The 24483-nt window shown below is 42.5% G+C and overlaps 2 protein-coding genes across 6 annotated transcripts in view; both read left to right on the top strand.

Moving 5' to 3' along the window:
- The first annotated feature begins 310 nt into the window (after window positions 1-310).
- Window positions 311-15526, top strand: mrpl10 (mitochondrial ribosomal protein L10). 3 transcript variants are annotated; one of them, XM_043674877.2, is made up of 5 exons: window positions 311-366; window positions 2687-2856; window positions 6898-7062; window positions 8179-8323; window positions 9663-15526. In XM_043674877.2, the coding sequence occupies exons 1-5, from the start codon at window positions 330-332 to the stop codon at window positions 9923-9925; spliced, it is 780 nt and encodes a 259-aa protein (XP_043530812.1). In that variant the 5' UTR covers window positions 311-329; the 3' UTR covers window positions 9926-15526. The 3 variants fall into 3 exon arrangements, with proteins under 3 accessions (XP_043530812.1, XP_087833921.1, XP_043530813.1); XM_087977795.1 differs by lacking the exon at window positions 311-366 and adding an exon at window positions 374-594; XM_043674878.2 differs by lacking the exon at window positions 311-366 and adding an exon at window positions 376-2559.
- Window positions 15527-18647: 3121 nt separating this feature from the next.
- Window positions 18648-24483, top strand: part of LOC122539812 (oxysterol-binding protein-related protein 6-like) — a 96463-nt gene continuing 90627 nt past the window's right edge. For 2 of the 3 annotated variants that reach the window (XM_087977794.1, XM_043674876.2), the window contains exon 1: window positions 18648-19117. The gene's annotated coding sequence lies outside the window, so the exon portion shown is untranslated. Of the gene's footprint in view, window positions 19133-24483 lie in introns of all 3 variants that reach the window. The other variant, XM_087977792.1, reaches the window with a different exon arrangement.

Genomic DNA, 24483 nt, shown 5'->3' with positions numbered 1-24483 from the left:
TCGGATATCTGGTCGGCATGGACAAGTTGGACTCTATGGTAACCCTGTAATGTTTCCTCAGGGAGTAAAACCCAGGAGAGTAATTGGAGAAGCTGTAGGATTGATCTGGGCAATGGGCAGTTGTTAGGCTGCACTGTCATCCTCCGCTCCAGGTGAGGGCGCTGCCAAACGCTCCTGATTGGCTCACGCGTCTAGCCGTCTGATTGGTCGCTCCCCTCCGCGGGGGTGGAGGGATGACGGGTTCTTTGATTGGTTGACCCTGTTGCCCCCTCTGATTGGTGGCTGCTGGGACCAATCGGGTGCCGTTTTGCTGCGGTGTGCTGGCGAAGATGGCGGCGCTGTGTGGTCGGTTGCTGAGCTGTGGAGGTGAGAGGCGGAGGAGCCAATGAAGCCGTGCACGATGTCTCAGTTCTAAAGAAGCAGCGTCCAGATCGATATATTCACTGCACCTCCCAGTCAGATCAACATCCCGGCTGTGTTTTATCATTGCTGCGTGTGCAAGATGGACTTGCATTGCTGTAGCGCCTATCGCGTCTCCCCACGGTGTCATGGCTCGGCTAGAATTGAAAGGGTCCAGACCAGTGCGGAGGGAACGTGGGTTCAGGTCTCACCTTATGTCGATGGCAGAACATACAACATACATCACAGAAATTGGCCCTTCGGCCCACCATGTCCCTGACCAAGATGACTTTCTAAGCTAATCACACCTGACCGCTCAAGATCCAAATCCCTCTGTTCCGTGCCTGTATCTATCTAAATGCCACTTAAATGTTACTATTGCAACTGCTTCTATCACCTCCCAGGCAGTGTGTTCTGAGCACCTACCACCCTCGGTGCAGAAAACCTGCCTTGCATACCTCCTTTAAACATGTCCCCCTCTCACTTTGAACCTTTGTTTCCTAGTATTTGACATTTACACCCTGTGGGTAAAAGAATTGCAATTTTATTTCTCTTGCACCTTGTTCAGTATTCCTGTAAAATTTGGGTAAATATGGTGTTTGTGACTGAGTCCAAGTGTTGTTGTACTAATTTTAAGTGCAGGGCCAGATTTCTGCAGTATTCCATGTGTGATCCAACCAAGGCTGAGGTGGGTTTTTTTTTCTTTCATTCATGGGATGTGGACGTAACTGGCCAGACCAGTATTTATTGTCCATGCCTAACTGCAAAAGTTAATCATGTGGGCTAGACCAGGTAAGGACAGCAGAGTTTTCTTCCCTAAAGGTCATTTGTGAACTTTTGGGCCTTTTCTGAAAATCTGCAACAATTTCATGGCTATCATTAGACTCTTAATCCCAGATTTTTTTATTGAATTCACATGCCGCCATTTGCCATTAACTGGCTCTTTGCATTAATAGTTTTGTGATAATACCATTAGGCCATCAGCTCCCCTAAAGACAAGGCTGAAGTGTACAAAGACACCTTTAGCCAGCAACAACTGCGTGTATGATTCACCTCAGCTTCAGCTCTCCAGCATCACAGATGTTGGCCTTTGGCCACTTTGATACACTCCATATGATTTAGTTCATACATGGGATGTGAGTGTTCCTGGCTCGGCCAGCAATTATTGCCCATGCCTAAGTCCCCAGAGAGCAGTTATGTACTACTTTGGCTCTGAATGTACAGCAGATTTCCTTCTCTAAAAGCTGTTAGTGATCTAAATGGATGTTTTTGATAATCAGCCGTGGTTACCATTCGACTAGCTTTTTAATTCCAGATTTTTAAATCCTGTTCCAAATTCAAATTTCACCATTTGTCTTGATGGAATTTAAACTGATAAAATCTGGATTTTAAAACTGGCCTATAACTGGGGTGGCATGATGGCTCAGTAATTAGCACTGCTGCTTCACAGCGCCAGGGACCCAGGTATGATTCAAGCCTCAGGTGACTGTGTGGAGTTTGCACATTCTCCCCGTGTCTGCGTGGGTTTCCTCTGGGTGCTCTGGTTTCCTCCCACAGTCCAAAGATGTGTAGGTTAGGTGGATTGGCCATGCTAAATTGCGCATAGTGTTCAGGGATGTGTAATGCAGGGGAAATGTAGAGTAATAGGGTTGGGTAATAGATCTGGATGGGATACTCTTTGGACGGTTGGTGTGGACTTGTTGGGCCGAAGGGCCTGGTTTCACACTGTAGGGATTTTAATTCTAATTCTGTGATGCGCCAAGAAATATACATTGATTATCACAAAAACCCATCTGGTTCAGTCATGTCCTCAGGAAGAAATCTGCCATTCCTGCCACATGATTTATTGTCTGAAATGGCCACTCACCTTAAGAGGTAATTAGGGATAGGCAATAAATTTTCTCTTTGTCATTGGTATCTTCATCCCATGAAAGGATTTTAAAAAAAGACTTTGTCCAATACAAGTATATGCTGACTCAGCAGCAGCTTAATTACATTTCTGGATGTTATCTTTTTCTTAGTCTCCTGTAGCCAAGGTTACATCCTGTGAAAATGCTGCTCTGAAATAATGTGCAAAGATGACCCAAGAAAATACTTCTACCTTCACTATCCCCTAAAGAAATTTCTCATTATCAATTTGCATGATTGGATGACTTTCAGGTAAACTTCTCAATAAGCATTCACATAGGAGGTCGTAAAAGAAAGTTGTTTGAATAGAAAATGCTTCACTTCTTAAAAAGCTGAGGTGTTCATTAAACCCAAATATTTGTGATTTGTGTTTTTGAAGGGTGGTTTCCACCCCATCAGATTGTACGTCATGGATCCAAGGCTGTCACTCGGCACCGCAAGCCCATGCATATTCTACGTCAGAAGCTGCTGGCTGTCACAGAATATATCCCTCCAAAACCTGCCATCCCAGAAAGATGCATCAAAGCTCCTAAGAAGGAGGTGCAAGAGGTGAAGACGATGAGTGTTGCTTTGGGATTACATTGACATTTTTTCACCCCATTGTGTATAGGAGAAAAAGTCAGGAAATTCTTTTATATGAAATGAAGATTTATTTATTTGGCATGGAGTTTGATGCAGGAATTTACCAAAACCTGTGCAAATTTGCACAGTTTCAAATGATTTTAGATAAAAAGCAAATTGGGTGTGCTGAAGGCATATTACAGGCAGACGATCCTTTATCTGAAATGCTCGGGACCACCTGTTTTTCGGAGTTCCGAATTTTTCGATTTTCAGAATAAGTGACATTTAATGGTGAAAGTTTAAAAAAATCTTATTGGTGGAACAGACTTTAAGTAAGAACAGGCCAGTTGGTGGTTGCCCCCCCCCCATGTCGCATCTTAGTGACTTGTATCGACTGGGTCTTGACTTGGGTTAACTGTTTGTACACCAAACAATCTTGTTAAGGAGACATGAACTTCAGACAAAAACCTTTGGATTTCGGAGCTTTTCGGTTTTTGGATGTTCGAATAAAGTATCGTCTACCTGTACTGCTATTTAAACAGTTTTTTGGTAGTACGGTACTAAAGCATGATTGAAAAAAAGATATAATCTGTTGAAGCTTTTTGTCTTGCATTTGTTAGGACAGTTCATAAGAAATACCTAAAATAAATTCAGACAGTTTGAGAAGAGAGTGTTGTTTGGCTTTTGATTCATAGAGGTGTTGTCATGAATAATGCACGAGTTATTAATGTCAGGTAGTTAACAACTGGGCTTTGTTTAAATTTTTCATGAGCTGAAAATGTGTTGCTGGAAAAGCGCAGCAGGTCAGGCAGCATCCAAGGAACAGGAGAATCGACGTTTCGGGCATAAGCCCTTCTTCAGGAATGAGGAAAGTGTGTCCAGCAGGCTAAGATAAAAGGAAGGGAGGAGGGACTTGGGGGAGGGGTGTTTGAAATGCGATAGGTGGAAGGAGGTCAAGGTGAGGGTGATAGGCCGGAGTGGGGGTGGTGGCGGAGAGGTCAGGAAAAAGATTGCAGGTTAGGAAGGCGGTGCTGAGTTCGAGGGATTTGACTGAGACAAGGTGGGGGGAGGGGAAATAAGGAAACTGGAGAAATCTGAGTTCATCCCTTGTGGTTGGAGGGTTCCTAGGCAGAAGATGAGGCGTTCTTCCTCCAACCGTCGTGTTGCTATGGTCTGGCGATGGAGGAGTCCAAGGACCTGCATGTCTTTGGTGGAGTGGGAGGGGGAGTTGAAGTGTTGGGCTACGGGGTGGTTGGGTTGGTTGGTCCGGGTATCCCAGAGGTGTTCTCTGAAACGTTCCGCAAGTAGGCGGCCTGTCTCCCTAATATAGAGGAGGCCACATCAGGATGCAATAGATGAAGTGTGTGGAGGTGCAGGTGAATTTGTGGCAGATATGGAAGTATCCCTTGGGGCCTTGGAGGGAAGTAAGGGGGGAGGTGTGGGCGCAAGTTTTGCATTTCTTGCGGTTGCAGGGGAAGGTGCCGGGAGTGGAGGTTGGGTTGGTGAGGGGTGTGGACCTGACGAGGGAGTCACGGAGGGAGTGGTCTTTTCGGAATGCTGATAGGGGAGGGGAGGGAAATATATTCCTGGTGGTGGGGTCCGTTTGGAGGTGGCGGAAATGACGGCGGATGATACGATGTATATGGAGGTTGGTGGGGCGGTAGGTGAGGACCAGTGGGGTTCTGTCCTGGTGGCGGTTGGAGGGGCGGGGCTCAAGGGCAGAGGAGCGGGAAGTGGAAGAGATGCGGTGGAGGGCATCGTCGACCACGTCTGGGGGGAAATTGCGGTCCTTGAAGAAGGAGGCCACCTGGGTTGTACGGTTTTGGAACTTGTCCTCCTGGGAGCAAATGCGGTGGAGACAAAGGAATTGGGAATATGGGATGGGACTGCATCTGTAGTCCTCACTTTCTCCTCGTAAATTTTTCATGAGGCAAGTTAATACCCAAATAGATAGAGAAATAAATCATAGAATGACTCTAACTTGTTGAGTTGAAACAGTTGAAGTTTGTGAACTTTTTACATTTGCAAAGAACAGGACCTTGTGTATTACTGTGCCACATTTGCACGTACTGGGAACTCCATAATCAATACACATGACTTGTTATTCACAATTAGAAAGAACTTATATATACATTGTCCTTGTTTCAACTCAACAAAATAGATGACAGCAGTTTTCTGGTTTGAAATTTAAACAAAGCTTGTTAGGTAACTGTAAGTCATCATTTACTCATGCATTTTCCCTGGCAATGTCTACCAGTCAGTCAACTTGCTGACCGATCAGCACTCTCCATCCCTACAGTATAAATGCTGTTTATCCTTTGACATTTATCATGAATTGTCCTGATGAGTATAAGATGAAAAGTTTAACCAAAATGTGTTTTTGTTTAACAATACTCACATTTTACTTTTATTGATAGATCTCCTGTACTATTGCTCACAGGTGCTGGGGCACAATTACTTGCAGTGTTCCTTTGTAGCACAACAGAATTAAGATAGAGAAAGCAGGAATGTTGCCCACTTTTGGAGCTTTCATTCATAGTCTTTTGAGAAAATAAGGTTTAAGGAGAGGCCATTGGTCCAATAAATTCCATTTGTGTTACACAATTTACACTCACATTTCTGATTCAGATCACTAATAACAAGATTACTGTGAAGCATACAAAATTGAAATTTCCTACAGAGAGTAATTTGCAGACAAAGCTTGACACCATGTCACATAGACCAAATTTTGGTCAAAAAAAAGGATTTCAGTATTGTGTTGTGAAGAAGAATAAAGAAACAGAAGAGCTGAAGAAGACATTTTATGTACCTGACTGCTGAAGGCATTATTCCCAATGGTGAAGCAGTTAAAATCAGAAATGATCAAGAATTAGCCAGAATTAGCACAGTGTAGATAACCTGGAAGTTTATGTGGCTGGAGGAGGTCACACATACAGCGGAGTGGAAGAAGGTTATAGAGGGGTTTGTAAACAAGGATGACAAAAGTCTTGTTATACTTTGATCTTAGAGAAATCTGAATTTTCTTTCTAATGAGATCTGGAAAAAAAACTTCCTCCGAAAGAGATCTTTTTGGGAATGTATCCCCTTAACACTGGAAAGAGAAAGATATTGTGGGATAGTGTGAATGCTGTTGCAGTACATTATTTTCACCACAAGAGGATCCTTGTGAGCCACAGAAATATTTCAGTGATCTCCAGTTGCAAAAACTGTTGTTTCATGTCCCTTCCACAGCAAAACATTTAATCCTAATTTGCGGGTGTAGTTAATAAATCTTCTATCCAGTTTGGAATTCAGAAATAGGAACCAGGAGGGCCCTAAAATAAATTTTGGGACAGGTAGGAATACAGTGCCTTTGGGTTAGAGAAAGGAAACATTAATCAGGATTTTCATTAGTGATCCTTGTCTAGTAATCCTGGTGGGAGAGGCACCACTGCTAATTTCAATGCAGAAAATATCTGGATTTGGCTGTGATTCTGCTCAAGGTGCTGTTGTTGCCTGGAAAACAGTGGCACAGTGGTTAGCACTGCTGCCTCACAGCACCAGAGACCCGGGTTCAATTCCCGCCTCAGGCGACTGACTGTGTGGAGTTTGCACATTCTCCCCGTGTCTGCGTGGGTTTCCTCCGAGTGCTCCGGTTTCCTCCCACAGTCCAAAGATGTGCAGGTTAGGTGAATTGGCCATGCTAAATTGCCCATAGTGTTAGGTGAAGGGGTAAATGTAGGGGTATGAGTAGGTTACGCTTCGGCGGGTCGGTGTGGACTTGTTGGGCCGAAGGGTCTGTTTCCACACTGTGATGTAATCTAATCTAATGTAATCTAAATCTAAAAATACCTGGGAAACTGGACTGCAGCAATTTCAAGAGAACAGGATGATGAGCAGCTGATTTGATTTCAGCTGAACACAAAAGTACACAGAGCTGGGCTGTTAACAAAGGCATCTTCCTTTCCTGTGCTTTGAACAATGTTTCATCGTTTCCTATTTGTAGCTGTAATGCCATAGATAACTTTTGTGTGTCAATCTCTCCTTCAGCCATCCGGTTTTGAGAAACTCCTCCGGCGCGAGGTGGAAGTAACATTCAATGAGAATAAAATGATTACAGTTTTCCAGAACAACTCCATCAAATCAGAGGACCTGAAACTTCTTCGCCATAGATTACTGAAGCATGATATTCGCATGAAATTCTTCCCTAACCAGGTTTCTGCATCCTGTATATCATTCTGTAACTAATATCATTTCCAGAATTACTGTTGCCAAATAAGCAGTGTTTGCTTCATAGCTGGTTCTCCCTTTAGCTGTTAGATTCGATTAGATCCCCTTCAGTGTGGAAACCGGCCCTTCAGCCTAACCAGTCCACAGCAACCCTCCAAACAGTAACCCACCCAGACCCATTCCCCTCCGACTGATGCACTTAACACTATGGGAAATTTAGCATGGCCAATTCACCTGGCCTGTGGGAGGAAACCGGAGCACCCGGAGAAAACCCACGCAGACACGGGGAGATTGTGCAAACTCCACACAGTCATCCGGGGCTGGAATTGAACCTGGGATCCTGGTGCTGTGAGACAGCAATGCTAACTACTGAGCCACCATGCTGCCCATTAGATATTTCTCCTCCTTTTCTCTCCCTACTCATTACACTCTTGAGAAGAGATGGGCAACAATCCACAAAGAAAAATAGTTCCCATTTAAAGATATGAGCTACGTTAGTGTAGTGGTTATGTTACAGGGTTAGTAATCCAGAGATCTAGGCAAATGATCTGAAGACCTCGGTTCAAATCTCATCATGGCAGCAATTTAAGTTATGCCAACTAAGTAAAATTGACAATTAATTAAATCAGTGACATGGTTTTTTAAAAGCTGAGCTATTTCACAAGGTCTGTATGTGACTCCAGACCTACACCATTGTGATTGACTCTTCACTGCTTTCTTAAATGGCTTAACGAGTCACTTAGTTATTTCAAGGGGCAGTTAGAGAAGGTGCCCACGTCCTGTTTATAAACAAAACTGACAAAGGTTTTAAAAAGTTCCAGTCGATCTCCAATGGTATTGGGAAAGGAGAATTGTGACCAAGCTATGAAATGGTCTCTGGAGAGGAGCTTAAACCACAACCTTGTGTTGTACCACTGAGCTAAGCTCGACACTGATATCAGTAAAGCTGGCCGTGCATCGTATAGCTGTGTAAACATTGCCTGTTTTTATCAGGTCGGTATATGGTATTTAAACATTGTAAACATTATATAAATGCAAGTCTCAGTGGAGTCATATTTCCCCTTACCCCTTGTAACAGCATTGATTGTTTCTCTGTCTCAGATTCTGCGTTCGTATGTTGGAAATACCAAGTACAGGAACCTGCTGCCTCTGTTTATTGGTCACAATATCATTATTGTGAGTAAGGAGCCTAAAGCAAAAGAGCTTCTGCAGACTGTACGCAATACAACTCAGATCAGTTTACTGGGTAAGGCTTACTCTCAAGCAATGGCAGGACTCGGGTTAAATTGAAACCATAGTTATTTGCAGTCTCCAGTTGCTTCTGATTCTTAAACTTGATTACACACATTTCATTAGGTTATGTGCTCTCTTTCACAGAACCATTAGCTTTAGTCCAGCAATCGCTTTTCACCTTGAGACTGAAGAAGATATTTTATGCAAAAAGATAGAGCATACATTTCATGCTTACATTGTTCCATGAAACACAGATTTTCACTAAAACCTGTTTAATTGCAGAGGGTTTCAGCTCTTGCTTTGTTTGAGCATTGACAGAGGCTGATTGCCATGCCTGTACCTTCTGGTCACACTTCCATGTAGTAAAAGGGAATGCTGACTTCAGTGTGTAGAATACATTTAAACGCCTATTCTGATTTTATAACTGGCTTGGTGCTCTTTCTCTTTATTGCACGTAGTTTGTTTTAAAAACAAACTATTTTGGTAATCAAATGGTCTATCTGTGAAACAGAGTCCTCAGATTGAAAATGGAAGTGATTTGTATTTATCCGTGTAGATGTAAATCACATCGGTTTCATATTTTAAGAAAAATGTTGTGGGATAGAGCTTGGAGGACCTGTGGTTCTTAAAGTGGTCTACAATATGGGATTTTCTCACCAAATTACATTCACCAATCACCCTTACTGAGTGTCCATCACTCCTGGTCCAGTGGTTTTTTTGGTTTTAAAATTCTCCTGTTTGTCTTCAAATCTTTCTCTGGTTTTGCCCTGTATGTAATGTCCCCACATCCCATAATCCTTCAGGATCTCTGCACAAGTCTTGCTTCAAAGCTTTGGATTGCCCTTTCAGAACCTTACTCCCCCACCCCCAACACCCTTTCCTCCTTTTCTTTCTCAATTAAACTGGCAACTAAACTCTTAACATTTGACTGAACTTTTGGTCATCTGTTTTAATTTCTCCTGATATGGCTTGGTGTTAAGTTTTACTTAAAAGCTTAAGAATTATGAGCAGGAGTTGACTGTACAGAACCTTGAGCTTGCTCAGTCTCAGCTACACTTTCCTGTTTTATTTCCCCATGACCCTTGATTGCTCTAAAGTTCACAATTTTAGCATTGAATTTTGTCTGACAATGCTCATGGGAAATTTTACTGTGTCATATATATATTCTCCTTATATCATATATATTTTCCTTACATCATATTTACTATGTGAATGCATTCTATTCTTCTTTGTTATTTCTATGTCTGTAATAGACTAACGACAGACATTGATCACTGACATCTTCAGCAGTGTCAGAATGTAGAAGATGCTAAAATATGCCCCTGTTGATTGTGCTGTCTCGTCCTGTGCAGGTGCTTGTATTGAAGACGTACTCTTCAGCAAACAGGGAGTGGTGAACTATTCCAGACTCCCAGGAATGCAGGTCGTCCGTGGGGAGATTGTCAGCGGCCTGACGCTTATGACGTCTCAGACATGCCAGCTTCTACAGTCTGGCCCTGTGCACCTTGCTGCTTTGTTGGAGCAGTACTTGAAGCAGCAGAGTGAAGCTGCCACTGGACTAAAAGGGACTGAGAGTCTAGAGCAGAAGGAAATACAAGGGAGTCCAGCATCTTAGAACTTCAGAATTTGGGATTTTTTTTCTGAGTGACAAAATATCTCTCTGCTTGAAGAATTACATGGATTCTGGACGAAATAAAACCACATGTCTGCTCATGCGTAGAGCTGTAAAGGACTGCTTAATTATTGGAAGGTAACAGATTTTCTAGCTCGCATCATTTAATCAGATCATAAACTATAGGAACAAGAGTATGCCGACCGGCCCCTCCAGCCTGCACCACCATTCAACAAGATCATGGCTGATTCGACATTCCTCACGTCCACTTTCCAGCACCTTTTCCCCATATCCTTCATCCTTAACTGATCAAGAATCTATCTCAGCCTTAAATATCCCAGAATGTATTGCTTTTACCTTTGTTGTGGCACCTTACCAAATGCTTTCTGAGTAGTAAATCCACTGATTCCTCTTTATCCACAGCACGTTTATTCATCAAAGAACTCCAAACAAATTGGTAAAACTTTATTTGTTTTACAAAACTATGTTAACTCTGAGTTTGAATTTGAATTGAATTTATTGTCATGTGTCCCGAGGCACTGCGAAAAGCTTTGTCTTGTGAGCGATAAAGGCAGATCAGAGGTAAGTAGCATAGATAAGTAAATAATAGGTAAACAGCAGCAAAAACAAAAACACAGGTACAGGCAAATGTTAAGAGTTTGTTGTCCATTCAGTATTCTAACAACAGTAGGGTAGAAACTGTTTCGAAACCAGTTAGTGCATGTGTTCAGGCTTCTGTACCTTCTCCCTGCTGGTAGAGGTTGTAGAAAAACATTGCCAGGGTGGGATGGATCTTTGAGAATGCTGGCGGCCTTTCCTTGACAGCGGGCCTGGTAGATGGATTCTATAGATGGGAGGTTGGCCTCTGTTGACAGAAAATGAAAGCTCATGATGTAGCGGATAACATAGTGGCATGGACGGAAGATTATCTGGTTAATGGAAAATAGAGATTCAACGTAAATGAGTAATTTTTTAGTCGACAAGATGTAATGAGTGGTTTACCACAGAGATCAGTGCTGGAATCAAGTTTTCACAATCAATATCAATAACTTAGATGATGGAACTGAAGGTTTTGTTGCTAAATTTGTTGATGAGATAATGTTTAGTAAATAAAACTGAGTTGTGAGGAAGACATAAGACTACAACAGAATATAATTAGGTAAAGTGAGTGGGCAAAATCCAGCAAATTGAGTGAACTGTGGGATATGTGAAAATTGTCCAATCGGAGGGAAATATGAAAATGAACCATATTATATAAACAATGAGGAACTGCAGAACTCTGGGATGAAGAAGGATCTGGATGGCCTAATGCAAGAATTGCAAAAGGTTAGAATGCAGGTACAGCAAGTAATTAGCAAGGCTATTAAAATGTTATTTTTAATTACAAGGGGATTGAATGCAACAGTAAGGCGGTTTTGCTTCAGTTGCAAAGGGCATTAGTGAGACTGCATTAGGAGTACTGGTCTCTTTATTTAAGGATGGATGTAAATGCATTTATTTAATGAGGTTAGTTCAGGACAGTTCTGATGAAGAATCAAAAAGAGTGGTGCTAGAAAAGCACAACAGGTCAGGCAGCATCCAAGGAGTAGGAGAATCAATGTTTCGGGCATAAGCCTTTCATCAGATTTGTGGAGGGGGAAGGGGGCTGAGATATAAATGTGGGATGGGGCTGTGGGAAAGGCATCCCACCTACCTTACCATCCTCCCTATTTATCTCTCAGCCCGCGTCTCCCTCCACATTCTTGATGAAGGGCTTATGCCCGAAATATTTACTCTCCTGTTCCTCAGTTGCTGCCTGACCTGCGCCCCACGTTTTCCAGCGCCACACGTTTCGATGGACTCTCCAGCTTTTGCAGTCCTCACTTTCTCCTAGTTCTGAAAAAGAGTCATCTTGGATTCAACGTTCTCTGTTTCTCTCGCCACCCACTACCAGACCTGCTAAGTTTCTTCAGAATACAGATTGTTTCAGATTTCCCGTGTCCAGAGTATTTTTTTATTCAAGTGAGGAAAAGGGACTGACTGTGTACAGTAGCTGTAATTGCTCAGATTTTAAGATAGCTTGGGAGTTGAATTCTGTATGTAGATTGAAATTTGTGCCATCCAAATGAAATACAAAAGGTTGAAGATTTACTGGGAGATGATCTGACTCATCAAAACAGTTAGCTTTTAGGTGTTGTTGAAATATAAAGAATATATTAATGATGACTGACTCTACTTGAATTATTTTTTATTAAATATTTATATTTGCTGTGTTAACCCTCTATATAATTATTTAATCTATGAAGAAATATGATCAAATATTTTTAGCCTGTAAACAGTGGCCTTAGATTGTTAATTTCCACTTCCAGGAAGTTGAATTACTTTAGTGACTTTTTTTTCACGATAGATAGACAGCCTATAGCAAAAGGGAAATGAATTTTCAATAGGCTTCGATCATCTCTTAATGTCATGTCTAAGACTATCTGTTCCATAAGCAAAAACGTCATACCTAAATAATTGCCATGATCAGTTTTGGCAATGAACCTGTAACAATCCTATACTGATTACTGGAGAATACATGAGACACACTTCACTTTCAACCTTCCTTTCAGAAGATAGATTAACCAAGGAGCAGTTGGGTTAGGACATTTGGCCGTACAAACCTGCACTGCTATTCAATAAGGTTATTTTGATCTGATTGTAAGATTAAATCTGCATTCCTGCCTCTCCCCGATAACCTTCCACCCCTTAATAAGAATCTATCCCATTCTGTCTTAAAAGTATTCAAAGTCTCTGAATCCATTACCTTTTATAGAAGAGAGTTTTCCAAAGTCACTCTTATTATACACAGTACTCCAGAATTTCACCTTGGTGAATTTTGTGCACACGTTGAGGCAGGCCATAACTTTTGGGTCTAGCGTTTGCATTAACTAACCTAAAATGACTGCAAAACAAATGTACTGCTTTGCCCAGTAATAAGCTTAAATCTTGGTTTTGAGGGTCCTTCCATGTGTTTTTATTTTGTTTTCATTCCAACATTAATCTAAATGTTTTTGCAATTAAAAGCAAACACTTAAGTTACAGAATGCAAGATCCCCATTTCTTATGAATACACCTAGAATGAGCATTTGGCTTAAGATCATTGATAAGGTTTTTGCTTGATTTTCTCTTACGAATAGAACATGAATGTGTACTCTGGCAAGAAATGAAACAATCATGTTCACCATTCATAGAATTCTTCAGACAATGGTTGACATTTTGTATAAATAAACTTTATCAGCCAGAAGAGGGCACTTGTTAATGAAACAAGGCTGTACAAGGGATGAGACATTCTCTCAGACAACAGCATAAACTATATCTAAAAAAAATCAAAATCATAAACAACAGTTCAGTGAGGAAATTGAAGAAAACTTATCAAAAAGTGTAATGTGTGACTTGAACCCAATAGAGATCTTAAGCTTTCCTTCGTAACTGGTAGAGAAGAACAAACCAATTGATGAAGTTTTGTGTTCTAGTTAATGCTGATGATATAATTTGCTTTCTTTTATCATTAATGCTTAAGGATTTGAGTGCAACAGTAAACTCAGTAAAGATAATTTGCAGTCAAGTTGGTGTCAAGTTTAAAAACCTTACGGTAGAATTTAAACTTAAGTTTAAGGAAATGTTTGTTGATGTAATATGTTGATTTTCACACAAAATTCATTGGTGAATTAATTAATCAATCACTCAAGTGATGAGTGATTATTCCAAAAGATGGATTACCTCTTAACATTAAAGATAACATTTGCAAATCAGTGAACTGAATGAGTTAACTAATTTCTTCATTTTGTGATGTGATATAAAGTTACAAGGAGATCAGACTAAGACAAAAAAATCTGATGGAATTGTTTCTGATTAGTGGGAAAATGTCAAGTGTTGGAGAAACTGAGCACAGTCGGATCGGTTTGTGGCTTGTACAGATGTATGAGTCAAATGTGTGTTTCATAGTTCATGTAACAAGGCAACAAGACTTCTAAATCTAGAAATAATATCTAGGTTTGCTTTTTGTATAATCAACAGTGATGTCACACAATATTTTGGTCCAGGAAGTCCAGTTTTTGAGAGGCTTCAGAAATGTGAACCTGTCATTAAAATCTCTTTTTTTTTTTTACTAAAGTGGCAGCATTTTTGACTCTCAGGGAAAAGTTTGTAAGTGAAGCCCCACATTAAGGAGTGAAGGCTTAGGAGAAATAACGGAGACTCAACTTTGGTTCCCACTTATGATGAAAGATCATCCACCTGAAATGTAAACTCTGGTTATCCACAGATGCTGCCAGACCCGTTGAGTGTTTCCAGCATTTTCTGTTTTTATATCAAATTTCCAGCATCTGTAGTATTTTGCTTTCATTGCAATTGGTTTAACCTCTATTAAGGCTTCATGTTTTATTGATCTGAAATGCTATCTTTGTACATCTCTTAAATGCTGCTTGTCTGGCTGAATGTTTCCTGGGTTTTTTTTTTCTTTTTTTAAACAAAAACAATTCAGATTAGAATTTTCCATTCGGCTTTACTAAAGCTAGCTGCCATGGTGTGACAAGAATGAGGGTGCTGTCAAGATTTTTCTCACTGCATGTCATAGAAAGATGGCAGTTTATATGAATTGCAACATTTTAAAAAATCACGTAAATATGATATAATGCAAACATTAATTATCAGGATGGCCCCCAGGATGAGGGATTTTAAATTCCTTGGATAGATTAGAGAAGCTGGGAGTATTCTCTGAGAAGATTGAGACATGATTCAATGGAAGAGTTTTAAATGATGAGAAAAGCAGATGCAGAGAAGCTGTCCTTATGGTGAAGAGTCAAGAATCAGAACACATAAAGTAATCATCAAATGAAACAAAGACATTGTGTGGGAACAAAACAGAAACTGCTGGAGACACTGGTCGCGCCTGGCATCATCTGTGTAGAGGGAACAGTTAGTGTTTGGGGTCAGTGACCCAAGAACATTTTTGAAAGGTCACTCGACTTGAAAGGCTCACAGTGCTTTCTCTCCACTGATGCTGCCAGACCTGCTGAGTTTCTCCAGCAACTTGTTTTTGCTTCAGATTTCCATCAACTGCAGCCCTTGCTTTTAATGTCACAAGGAAAACCTTTTACAGCAAGTGGAATCTGGCATGCACATCCTAAGAATATGGTGGAGGTACAGTTCTTCTGAAGAAGGGTCACTGGACTCGAAATGGTAAATCTGTTTTCTCTCCACAGATGTTGCCTGACTTGCTGAGCTTTTCCAGCAATTTTCTGTTTTTGGACTGTATCCCTACTGGTTTTGACTTTGTGGTAACGTTGCTCACTGTTTACAACATTATACCCTTGTCCTCATTAGCTGAAAGATTGTAATTCTCTCAATGGCTGAAACATTGAAGCCTCTCTCCATTGGTTGACATGATGTGGAGTGCATCCCCATTCGAAGTGATTAAAGACTTAACAGCAGTCTAGATTTGTTCAAAACTTCAAATCAGTTGTATGACACTTTGATCTTTTGCTATAAATTCTGTGTCTTATGCTCCTGCCCCACTAGCTACCTGACGAAGGAGCAGTCCTCCAAAAGATTGTACTTCCAAATAAACCTGTTGGACTATCACCTGATGTTGTGTGAATTTTAACGTTGTCCATTGATTGAAACATTGTAACTCTCCTCTCATTGGCTGAAGCATTGTAATACTCACTGCAAACAAAGAACCTGATTTCATCTTGTGGTAATCTCTCTCCACCTCCCACCCCCACCCAAACTGCCTCAAAGCTCATAGCCATCCAACCCCCAGCAAACTTCTACCTCCTTCCTAAAATTCACAGACAGGACTGCCCATAGAGTTATAGAGATGTACAGCATGGAAACTAACCCTTCGGTCCAACCTGTCCATGCCAACCAGATATCTCAACCCAATCTAGTCCCACCTGCCAGCACCTGGCCCATATCCCTGCAAACCCTTCCTATTCATATACCCATCCAGATGCCTCTTAAATGTAATTGTACCAACCTCCACTACATCCTCTGGCAGCTCATTCCATACACATACCACCCTCTGTGTGAAAAAGTTGTCCCTTAGGTCTCTTTTATATCTTTCCCCTCTCACCCTAAACCTATGCCCTCTAGTTCTGGACTCCCTGATCCCAGGGAAAAGACTTTGCCTATTAACCCTGATAATGCCCCTCATAATTTTGTATACCTCTATAGGGTCACCTCTCAGCCTGCGACTGCCCCAACAGAACTCCTCTCCTCCTACATCAGCTTGATTTTATTTTGTTTCTCCCCTTGTCCAGTCTCTTCTCACTTCTGTGATTCCTCTGTTGCTTTATGTCAGTTTGAGAATTTCCCATTTGCAGATTCCAGCTGTCTCCTTTTTTCCATGTGTGAGATACTAAATGAGTATTTTGCATCAGTATTTACTGTGAAGAAGGACATGGAAGTTAGGGAAATAAATAGTGAAATCTTGAAAAGTGTATATTACAGAAGAGGAGGTGCTGGTTGTCTTAAAAGACATAAAGGTAGATAAATCTCCAGGACCTAAGCAGGTGTATCCCAGAACTTTGTGGGAAGCTAAGGAAGAGATCGCTAGGCCCTTTTTTAAGTTACTTGCTTCATTGCCTTTGTTTAAACAAGGTGGTGAGGAAAAGCCAGGGAATTATCAACCAGTGAGCCTGACATCAGTGATGGTTAAGTTGTTAGAGGGGATTCTTAAGAACAGGATTAAATGCATTTGGATAAGCAAGGACTGATTAACTACAGTCAACATGGCTTTGTGCATAGGAAATTGTGTCTCACTAACTTGACTTTTCTGAAGAAGTGACAAAGAAGATTGACTCAGGCAAAGTGGTAGACATTGTCTACGTGGATTTCAGCAAGGCATTCGACTAGGTTCCACATGGTAGACTGGTTAGCAAGATTTGATCACATGGAATCCCAGGACAGCTAGTCAACTGGATAAAAAATTGCCTTGAAGGTAAGAAACAAGGTGGTGGTTATTTTATAGACTGGAGGTCTGTGACCAGCAGTGCGTGGCAAAGATCAGTGCTGGGTCCAGTGCTGAAACATGTTGGTTTAAGTTCTTTCACATATAAATTGCAGAAAAGATGATAGACTTAACAAACGATCCAGGTCGTTTTCAATATATAATTTCAATTACATCACACTGTAAACTTTTACCATAAATTCTGGGCTGAAAAATGTGTTGCTGGAAAAGTACAGCAGATCAGGCAGCATCCAAGGAGTTGGAGAATCGACGTTTCGGGCATAAGCCCTTCTTCAGGAATGAGGAAGGTGTGCCAAGCAGGCTAAGATAAAAGGTAGGGAGGAGGTTAAGGTGAGGGTGATAGGCCGGAAAGTGGGTGGGGGCGGAGAGGTCAGGAAGAAGATTGCAGGTCTAGAAGGCGGTGCTGAGTCCGAGGGTTCGGACTGAGATAAGGTGGGGGGAAGGGAAATGAAGCTGGAGAAATCTGCATTCATCCCTTGTGGTTGGAGGGTTCCTAGGCAGAAGATGAGGTGCTCTTCCTTTAGGCATCGTGTTGCCATGGTCTGGCGATGGAGGAGGCCAAGGACCTGCATGTCCTTGGCGGAGTGGGAGGGGGAGTTAAAGTGTTCAGCCACAGGGCGGTTGGGTTGGTTGATGCGGGTGTCACAGAGGTGTTCTCTGAAACATTCCTCAAGTAGGTGGCCTGCCTCCCCAATTTAGACGAGGCCACATCGGGTGCAGCGGATGCAGTAAATGATGTGTGGAACGTTTCAGAGAACACCTCTGGGACACCCGCACCAACCAACCCAACCACCCCGTGGCTGAACACTTTAACTCCCCCTCCCACTCCGCCAAGGACATGCAGGTCCTTGGCCTCCTCCATCGCTAGACTCAGCACCGCGTTCTTGACCTGCAATCTTCTGCCCGACCTCTTCGCCCACACCCCCTCTCCAGCCTATCACCCTCACCTTAACCTCCTTCCACCTATCGCACTCCCAACACCCCTCCCCCAAGTCCCTCCTCCCTACCTTTTATCTTAGCCTGCTTGGCACACCTTCCTCATTCCTGAAGAAGGGCTTATGCCTGAAACGTCGATTCTCCTGCTCCTTGGATGCTGCCAGACCTGCTGTGTTTTTCCAGCAACACATTTTTCAGCTCTGATCTCCAGCATCTGCAGTCCTCACTTTCTCCAACATAAATTTGGTCTTACACTCCACAATCACCTGATGAAGGAGCAGCGATCCGAAAGCCAGTGCATCCAAATAAACCTGTTGGACTATAACCTGGTGATGTGTGATTTTTAACTTTGTCGACCCCAGTCCAACTCCGACATCTCCAAATCATGACTCCCATTGGTCTAAACATTGTAACCCTCTTCTCATTGGTCTATACATTGTAACCCTCTTCCCATTGGTCCCAACATTGTAATCCGCGTTCCATTGGCTGAAACACTGTAACCCTTTTCCCATTGGCTGAAACATTGTAACCGCCTCCCCATCGGTCTAAACGTTGTAATCCCTTTACCATCGGTTGAAACATTGTAATACTCAGTGCATCATCAACCCTCTTTCCATTGGCTGAAACATTGCTCCCTGTCCCTATTGGATGATGTTTAAGTAGGCGGGGTGAGGTTTGATTGACACGACGAGACGAGGTCGAGGAGCAAAGGAAAACTGAAGAGAGAGAGAGAGAGAGGGAGGAGGCAGCAAGCGGACACGGAAGAGGCAAAAAAAAAAGTGTCTGCTGGAGATTGCGCCCAAAAGAAAGAAAGAAAGAAGAGCTTCATTGGAATTTCAATCCCTGGGATTGGGGCAATCACCCACCTCCCGCTCCAGTCCCACCCAGGGGTAAGAGGTTTGCAGCTTTGACCGACTTGCAGGTGGCCAAAAGCTTCGAGATTCCTCTCTTTCCTCCTGGGAGTGGCTTCCTATATTCCTGCTGCTTTTCCCCACCCCCCGAACAGTAGGATTTCCCTGGAGCCTGAAGGAGCAGCTGTGCCTGTTCTGGGAAGGCTCCTGCGTTTATTTAGAAAGAACCTTGTGGTCAGACTGACGGGCATCCGACTGTAGAACTCGGCTGGAACCGGTGAACGAGGTCAGAGCACGTTGCCCACGGTTTGTCCCGTTCGAGGAGGAGGAGGAGGAGGAGGACAGGAGCTCGGGAATGGGGAGCCGCTGACACTTGGAGACTGGGACAGGAGCGATAGCCTCGGCTATGCAATAGTGAGTGCTGTACCTGTGAGTTTGGGGGGGTTGTCAGCAATCTCGAACAGGCTGTCAGAGTTTGTAATGATGAGCTTTGTGCTGGATGATCTGGGAGAAAGCCGAGAAAGTGGGTCAAGGGCTGAGAGGCAGAGAGGGTTGTGTCCACACGTGTGCAGAGCTGAGTTTATATTCCGTGTCGCATTAGAGTGGCTTGGAGCTGGCTGACTTATGTTCCACTCTGTGTGTATGTGTCTGCTCCTCGCCCTTCAGCTGCTCTTCCCTTCCCCCTAATCAATTGGGAGAGGGTGACAAGGTTGCGTTAGGTGGATGGACTACCCTCTCTATAAGTAACATGTGCAAGTGTGACTTCAGATCTCCTCCAAATTTACTCCCATCTGGATGTATCAGGAGTTGGAGAAGTCAGCGTTTTGGGTATAACCCTTCTGAACCCCAGAGTTTGACTGCTCCACCTCCCTGATGCTGCCTGGCTTCCTGCGTTCTTCCAGCCTCCTTCTTGTCTACATTGGATTCCAGTGTCTTCTTTTTTGTCCCTAATCTGGATGTATCTACCTCATAGACTGGTCATCGATTCAGTTCCTGATCTGTACAGTGTAGGCTAATTTTTAATATGAATGTTGCTGGCAGGGCCAGTGTTAATTGCCCATCTCTAATTATGCTCGAACTGAGCTTGCTCGTACAGTTAAGAGAGATTGCAATGAGTCACATGTAGGTCTGCCCTGGTAAAGATGGCAGACTTACTTCCAGATAAATGCCTGTAACAATTCACTTAGAGTTGTAATTTTGAATTTTTATTGAATTTACATTTCTTCACTTGCTGGAGTAGGATTTGAATGCATGCATCCAGAACATGTGGGGCATTGGATTGCGAATCCTGTGTTTGTTACCCCTGTCACCCGTACTGAAGTCAGCAATACTGGTGCTGCATTTAGCTAAAACACCCTGGTAATGAAGAATTGTCAGGTTCCCTATTTCATCAGAATCACTACTTTGTATTTCATACCTGGGGCAAATGTGGAAACTGGATCAAGACTGGATTGTGCTCAGTTGGCATGACTTTTATAGTTGGCTAATTATCAGGATGTGCACATCCTGCTTGCATCTTTTGAATTCACCTATTTCCTGTCCTGCCCATCCCCGACTTGTCTGTGCTGCTTCTACTGTAGCTGCCTTGATAAGGTATCAGGTTCACCAGAAAGTACATGTACCTATGTGGAATTATCTGGTTGCAGTCCTCCATAGTTCTGCTGAAGTTCACCTTGACAGAGGTGATTAGTGTATCCTGGTGGCATTGGTTTAACTGAATTGAATCTTTAACAGTTTCAATCTGCTAATCATTATTGATATTGGACATTTAAAGAATAGTTTTGATCTCACTCAAAGTTTTTGAAGTGAGACTTGCCTGGTGAAGTCCTGCTCTTGACACTGTTTGCAGCAATGGATGTTTCACGTCACTAGTTTATTGTGGCAACAATCAGGCTGGGTTGTTTGCCTGATACTAAGTGACTGAAATAGAATTTACATCACTGTGCATGATCCTTCCCTGGACAGCAGGGGCAGTCCACAGCCAGGATGTGGAGCTGAACAAGTGTTGTCATTCTAGACATGACATTAACTCTATTTCTCTCTACAGGTGCTGTCAGACCTGCCAAATTTCTTCAGTACTTTGTTTTAATATCAGATCCTGAGCATCTTACTTTTATTTGATGTTGAAGTGATTTTGGAGCAATTGCAAACCCATGCACAGAGTTACATGCAGGCATTTGTCACACTGGAATAAGTATGCAAGCTGTGTTGGTGATGTGTCTGTAGTTAAAGCCTCGATCCTATCTTTTGATGGAACGGTGGCATATTCACCTTCACACATCACGTGAACTGGGTCTGTTGCATTTTAAACAGTAATGTTTTAGGTATGCTGAAGGCTTTTATGTTTCTCCCACCTCACTTGTTCACCAATGTCTAGTTAGGCTGCATTTGATTTTTCCATTGTTTGGTGTTGAGGTGGTTGGAGGTTGCCACTTTAAGTCACTACAGCCCATGTTGATATTGCTGCCACAGCAGGAAAGATGTTGTGAAACTTGAAAGGGTTCAGAAGAGATTTACAAGGATGTTGCCGGGGTGGAGGATTTGAGCTATAGGGACAGGCTGAACAGGCTGGGGCTGTTTTCCCTGGAGCATCGGAGGCTGAGGAGTGACCTTGTAGAGGTTTACAAAATTATGAGGGGCATGGAAAAGGTAAATAGGCCAAGTCTTTTCCCTGGGCTTGGGGAGTTCAGAACTAGAGGGCATAGGTTTAGGGTGAGAGGGGAAAGGTATAAAAGAGACCTATGGGGCAACTTTTTCATGCAGAGGGTGGTACGTATATGGAATGAGCTGCCAGAGGAAGCGGTGGAGGCTGGTACAATTGCAACATTTAAGAGGCATTTGGATGGGTATACGAATAGGAAGGGTTTGCAGGGATATGGGCCGGGTGTTGGCAGGTGGGACTAGATTGGGTTGGGATATCTGGTCGGCATGGAGGAGTTGGACCGAAGGGTCTGTTTCCATGCTGTACATCTCTATGACTCTATAATTGAAAAAGCAAGAGAGTGTAATCAGCTAATTGTAATGTAGAATCTTCGTGTGTTCTGCCTTGTGACTTGGTCTTGGATGGTTTCCTTAAGACACTGGTGCGACCTGTGATGAAACTGCATGCAAATACATTTTAATGTCAATGGGTGGAGTAGTCTGCACATCAGGAATCCTTTTTACAGCCCAAACCATTAGGAGAGGCATTTGTGTTTCTAAGATAACCTTCTCTGGTTCACATAGACCAGCAATGATTAATTTCTACATTTAATTTAAAAATCAAAGACTTGGCCTGTGATTAGGAGGAGTTGTGTTAGGCAGCAGCTTTCTGTTCATTTGGTAAATCACAAATAACTTCTGGTGTGAAGAATGTTAATCCTCCTGCTTGTTCAGGCTCAAACAATAGGGCTTAAAAATTCATAGAGTTGATTCTTCAAATGGTGTGATCCACGTTCATAGATTATTCAGTAAATGGGAACTACTTAATACTTTGCTATCAGCAACTTCTGTAACACATTCAATTACACAATTAAAGAATAAATCAAACTACTTTTCTTTTTAAATTCATTTGCTCCAACACAGCTCTAGCTATAAAGGGCATGTTCTACCTTATAAAAATTACAAGGGTCAGTCTGCATTGAACTTTACTGCTGGAATCCATCTTTGAATCTGACTGAGACAGGAACAATAAAAGGCTTCTCCTTTTCCTGAAACACATTTCTCAACAATTAATATGTGCCAAAATGTTTATTATAAGCTATTTTGAGTTTAAATAGTGGCAATCTATTCAAGGTGCAAACTGGTTTGGAAAAATTGAGGCATAATTGTGTGAGAGCAGCCTCTTTATCATAAACTCCCTTCACATGCTCGTAAGGAGAGAGAGAGAGAAAGAGAGAGCGATCCATGTTCTATCCTGTTTGCGTAGTGAATACACTGTGGATGCAACAGTGGAAATTTTTGTTTTGTAACTCTCCTGGGAGTATGGGAATGGATTAAATTGAAGTCTTACTCATAAATTTTACTTATTGGCTCCTTTGTGGATGAATGTGGAGTGATAATTATGATGATGCCTGTTATTAACCAGCTGGATATAACCCTGTGTGTATACTGTAATTTTTGTTTTGCTGCAGCAGTGATGGTCGTGTGGAGAGATGGTCCCAATAGGCTGTCATCGGTCATAGCAAGCAGTGACATTTCGGGCCAGGAACTGGTTGAATGGATTGTCTACTGAGTTCAGTTTGCTCTTCAGAAACTTGAGCATTTAACAGCGGCTTATACCCTGTGCAGTATTGAGCAATTGCTGCACTGTCAGAGCTACAATAATCTGATCACTTTGAATGAGATGTTAAGCTGAAGGACCCGTCTACCTTCTCATGCACAAGATCTTGTGGCTCTACTTTATAGAATCCCTGCAGTGCAGAAGCAGGCCATTCAGCCTATCAGGTCTGCACTGACCCTCTGAAGAGCATCCAATCCAGACCTATCTCCCACTATCCTTATTCCCTGTATTCCCATTTTTCTTATAAATAATCCACCCAGCCTGCACATCTCTGGACACTACAGGCAATTTAGCATGGCCAATTCATCGAACCTGCGCATTCTTTGGACTGTGGGAGGGAACCAGAGCACCTAGAGGAAACCCATGCAAACATGGGGAATTGAACCTGGGTCCCTGGTGCTGTGAGGCAGCAATGCTAATCACTGAGCCACTGTTGCACTTTGTTTCAAAAAAAAAAGTAGCAGGGAAGTTGACCCGGGCATCCTGCTCGCTCCTGCCAGAGAAACTTACCCTCTTGACAAGTGTAAGACGATGTTGGACAGTTTGATTGGGACATAGGTTTGCGCCTTCCCCTCCCCACCTCACCATGTTTGAATTCCTGGTGATTGTTCTTAATAAGAACATGTTTTGTGGTATGGCAGGCTTCCTGGAGTCTGTGCAGCAGTGTCTCAGGATGGAGTTAAGGAGCTGTCAGCCTTAGCTTCAAGGTTGATTTTTTTTGTTTAAGTACAGTAGCGCCTCGACTTACGAACTTTAATCCGTTCCAGGACCCGGTCCGCGAACCGAAAAGTTTGCGAACTGAATCAATTTTTCCCATTGTTCGGATAGCGTAAGAATGCTTCGACAGCTGTTCACAGCGCACGTGCCAAAGACAAACTGAATGAGATCACGCGGGGCCTGAGAGCTTTTGCGTTCAACAAGTGCGTAACAAAGCAGAACAATGAAACCATGTGGTCGCACACGGGCTTTTTGCGTTCGTACCTTCATTCGTACCTTGAATTTTGTACGTACGTTGAAGCAAAACTTTACATACAATCCTGTTCGTAAACCGATTTTTTTTTTTTCCGTGAACGGGGTCGTTCATATGTCGAGGCGCTACTGTATTTGCTTTCTAAGCTTCCAAGGCTTTTGTGAAATGGCGATCAGAAACTTTCTCCAACTCCTTGTCAAATGTAATAGTCTGGCTTTTGACTCCAAATAACCTAATTTTGTGTACCTCAGCGGAGGAGTGATTACTGAACACATCACTTACTTTACTCAAATTAAATGTGAAATGCTAGTTTCTTTTGAAAGTATCTTTTTAAAAAAATTCTAACAGCTTATCTCTTTTTTTTAATCTCATATTTGTACCAAAAATTCTTTGCGGCAGTTTTCTTTTCAGATCAGCTCTGTACCTGTCTGGAGTTGAGCTGTGGGTCAGTGTCCTAGATAGTCTATAATTACTTCCCAATGAATGACTTATTCTAGTAGGCTGGTTATCCAACAGGGGCTTGCAGTGCAGCCTACATTCTGCAGCAGA

The sequence above is a fragment of the Chiloscyllium plagiosum genome, unplaced genomic scaffold, assembly GCF_037043375.1.
Source record: "Chiloscyllium plagiosum isolate Xiang-an unplaced genomic scaffold, Cpla_swu_hap1 HiC_scaffold_32, whole genome shotgun sequence".
NCBI classification, from domain to species: domain Eukaryota; kingdom Metazoa; phylum Chordata; class Chondrichthyes; order Orectolobiformes; family Hemiscylliidae; genus Chiloscyllium; species Chiloscyllium plagiosum.
The sequence above is the reverse complement of the archived record's forward strand: the minus strand, read 5'-3'. Positions and strand labels throughout refer to the sequence as shown.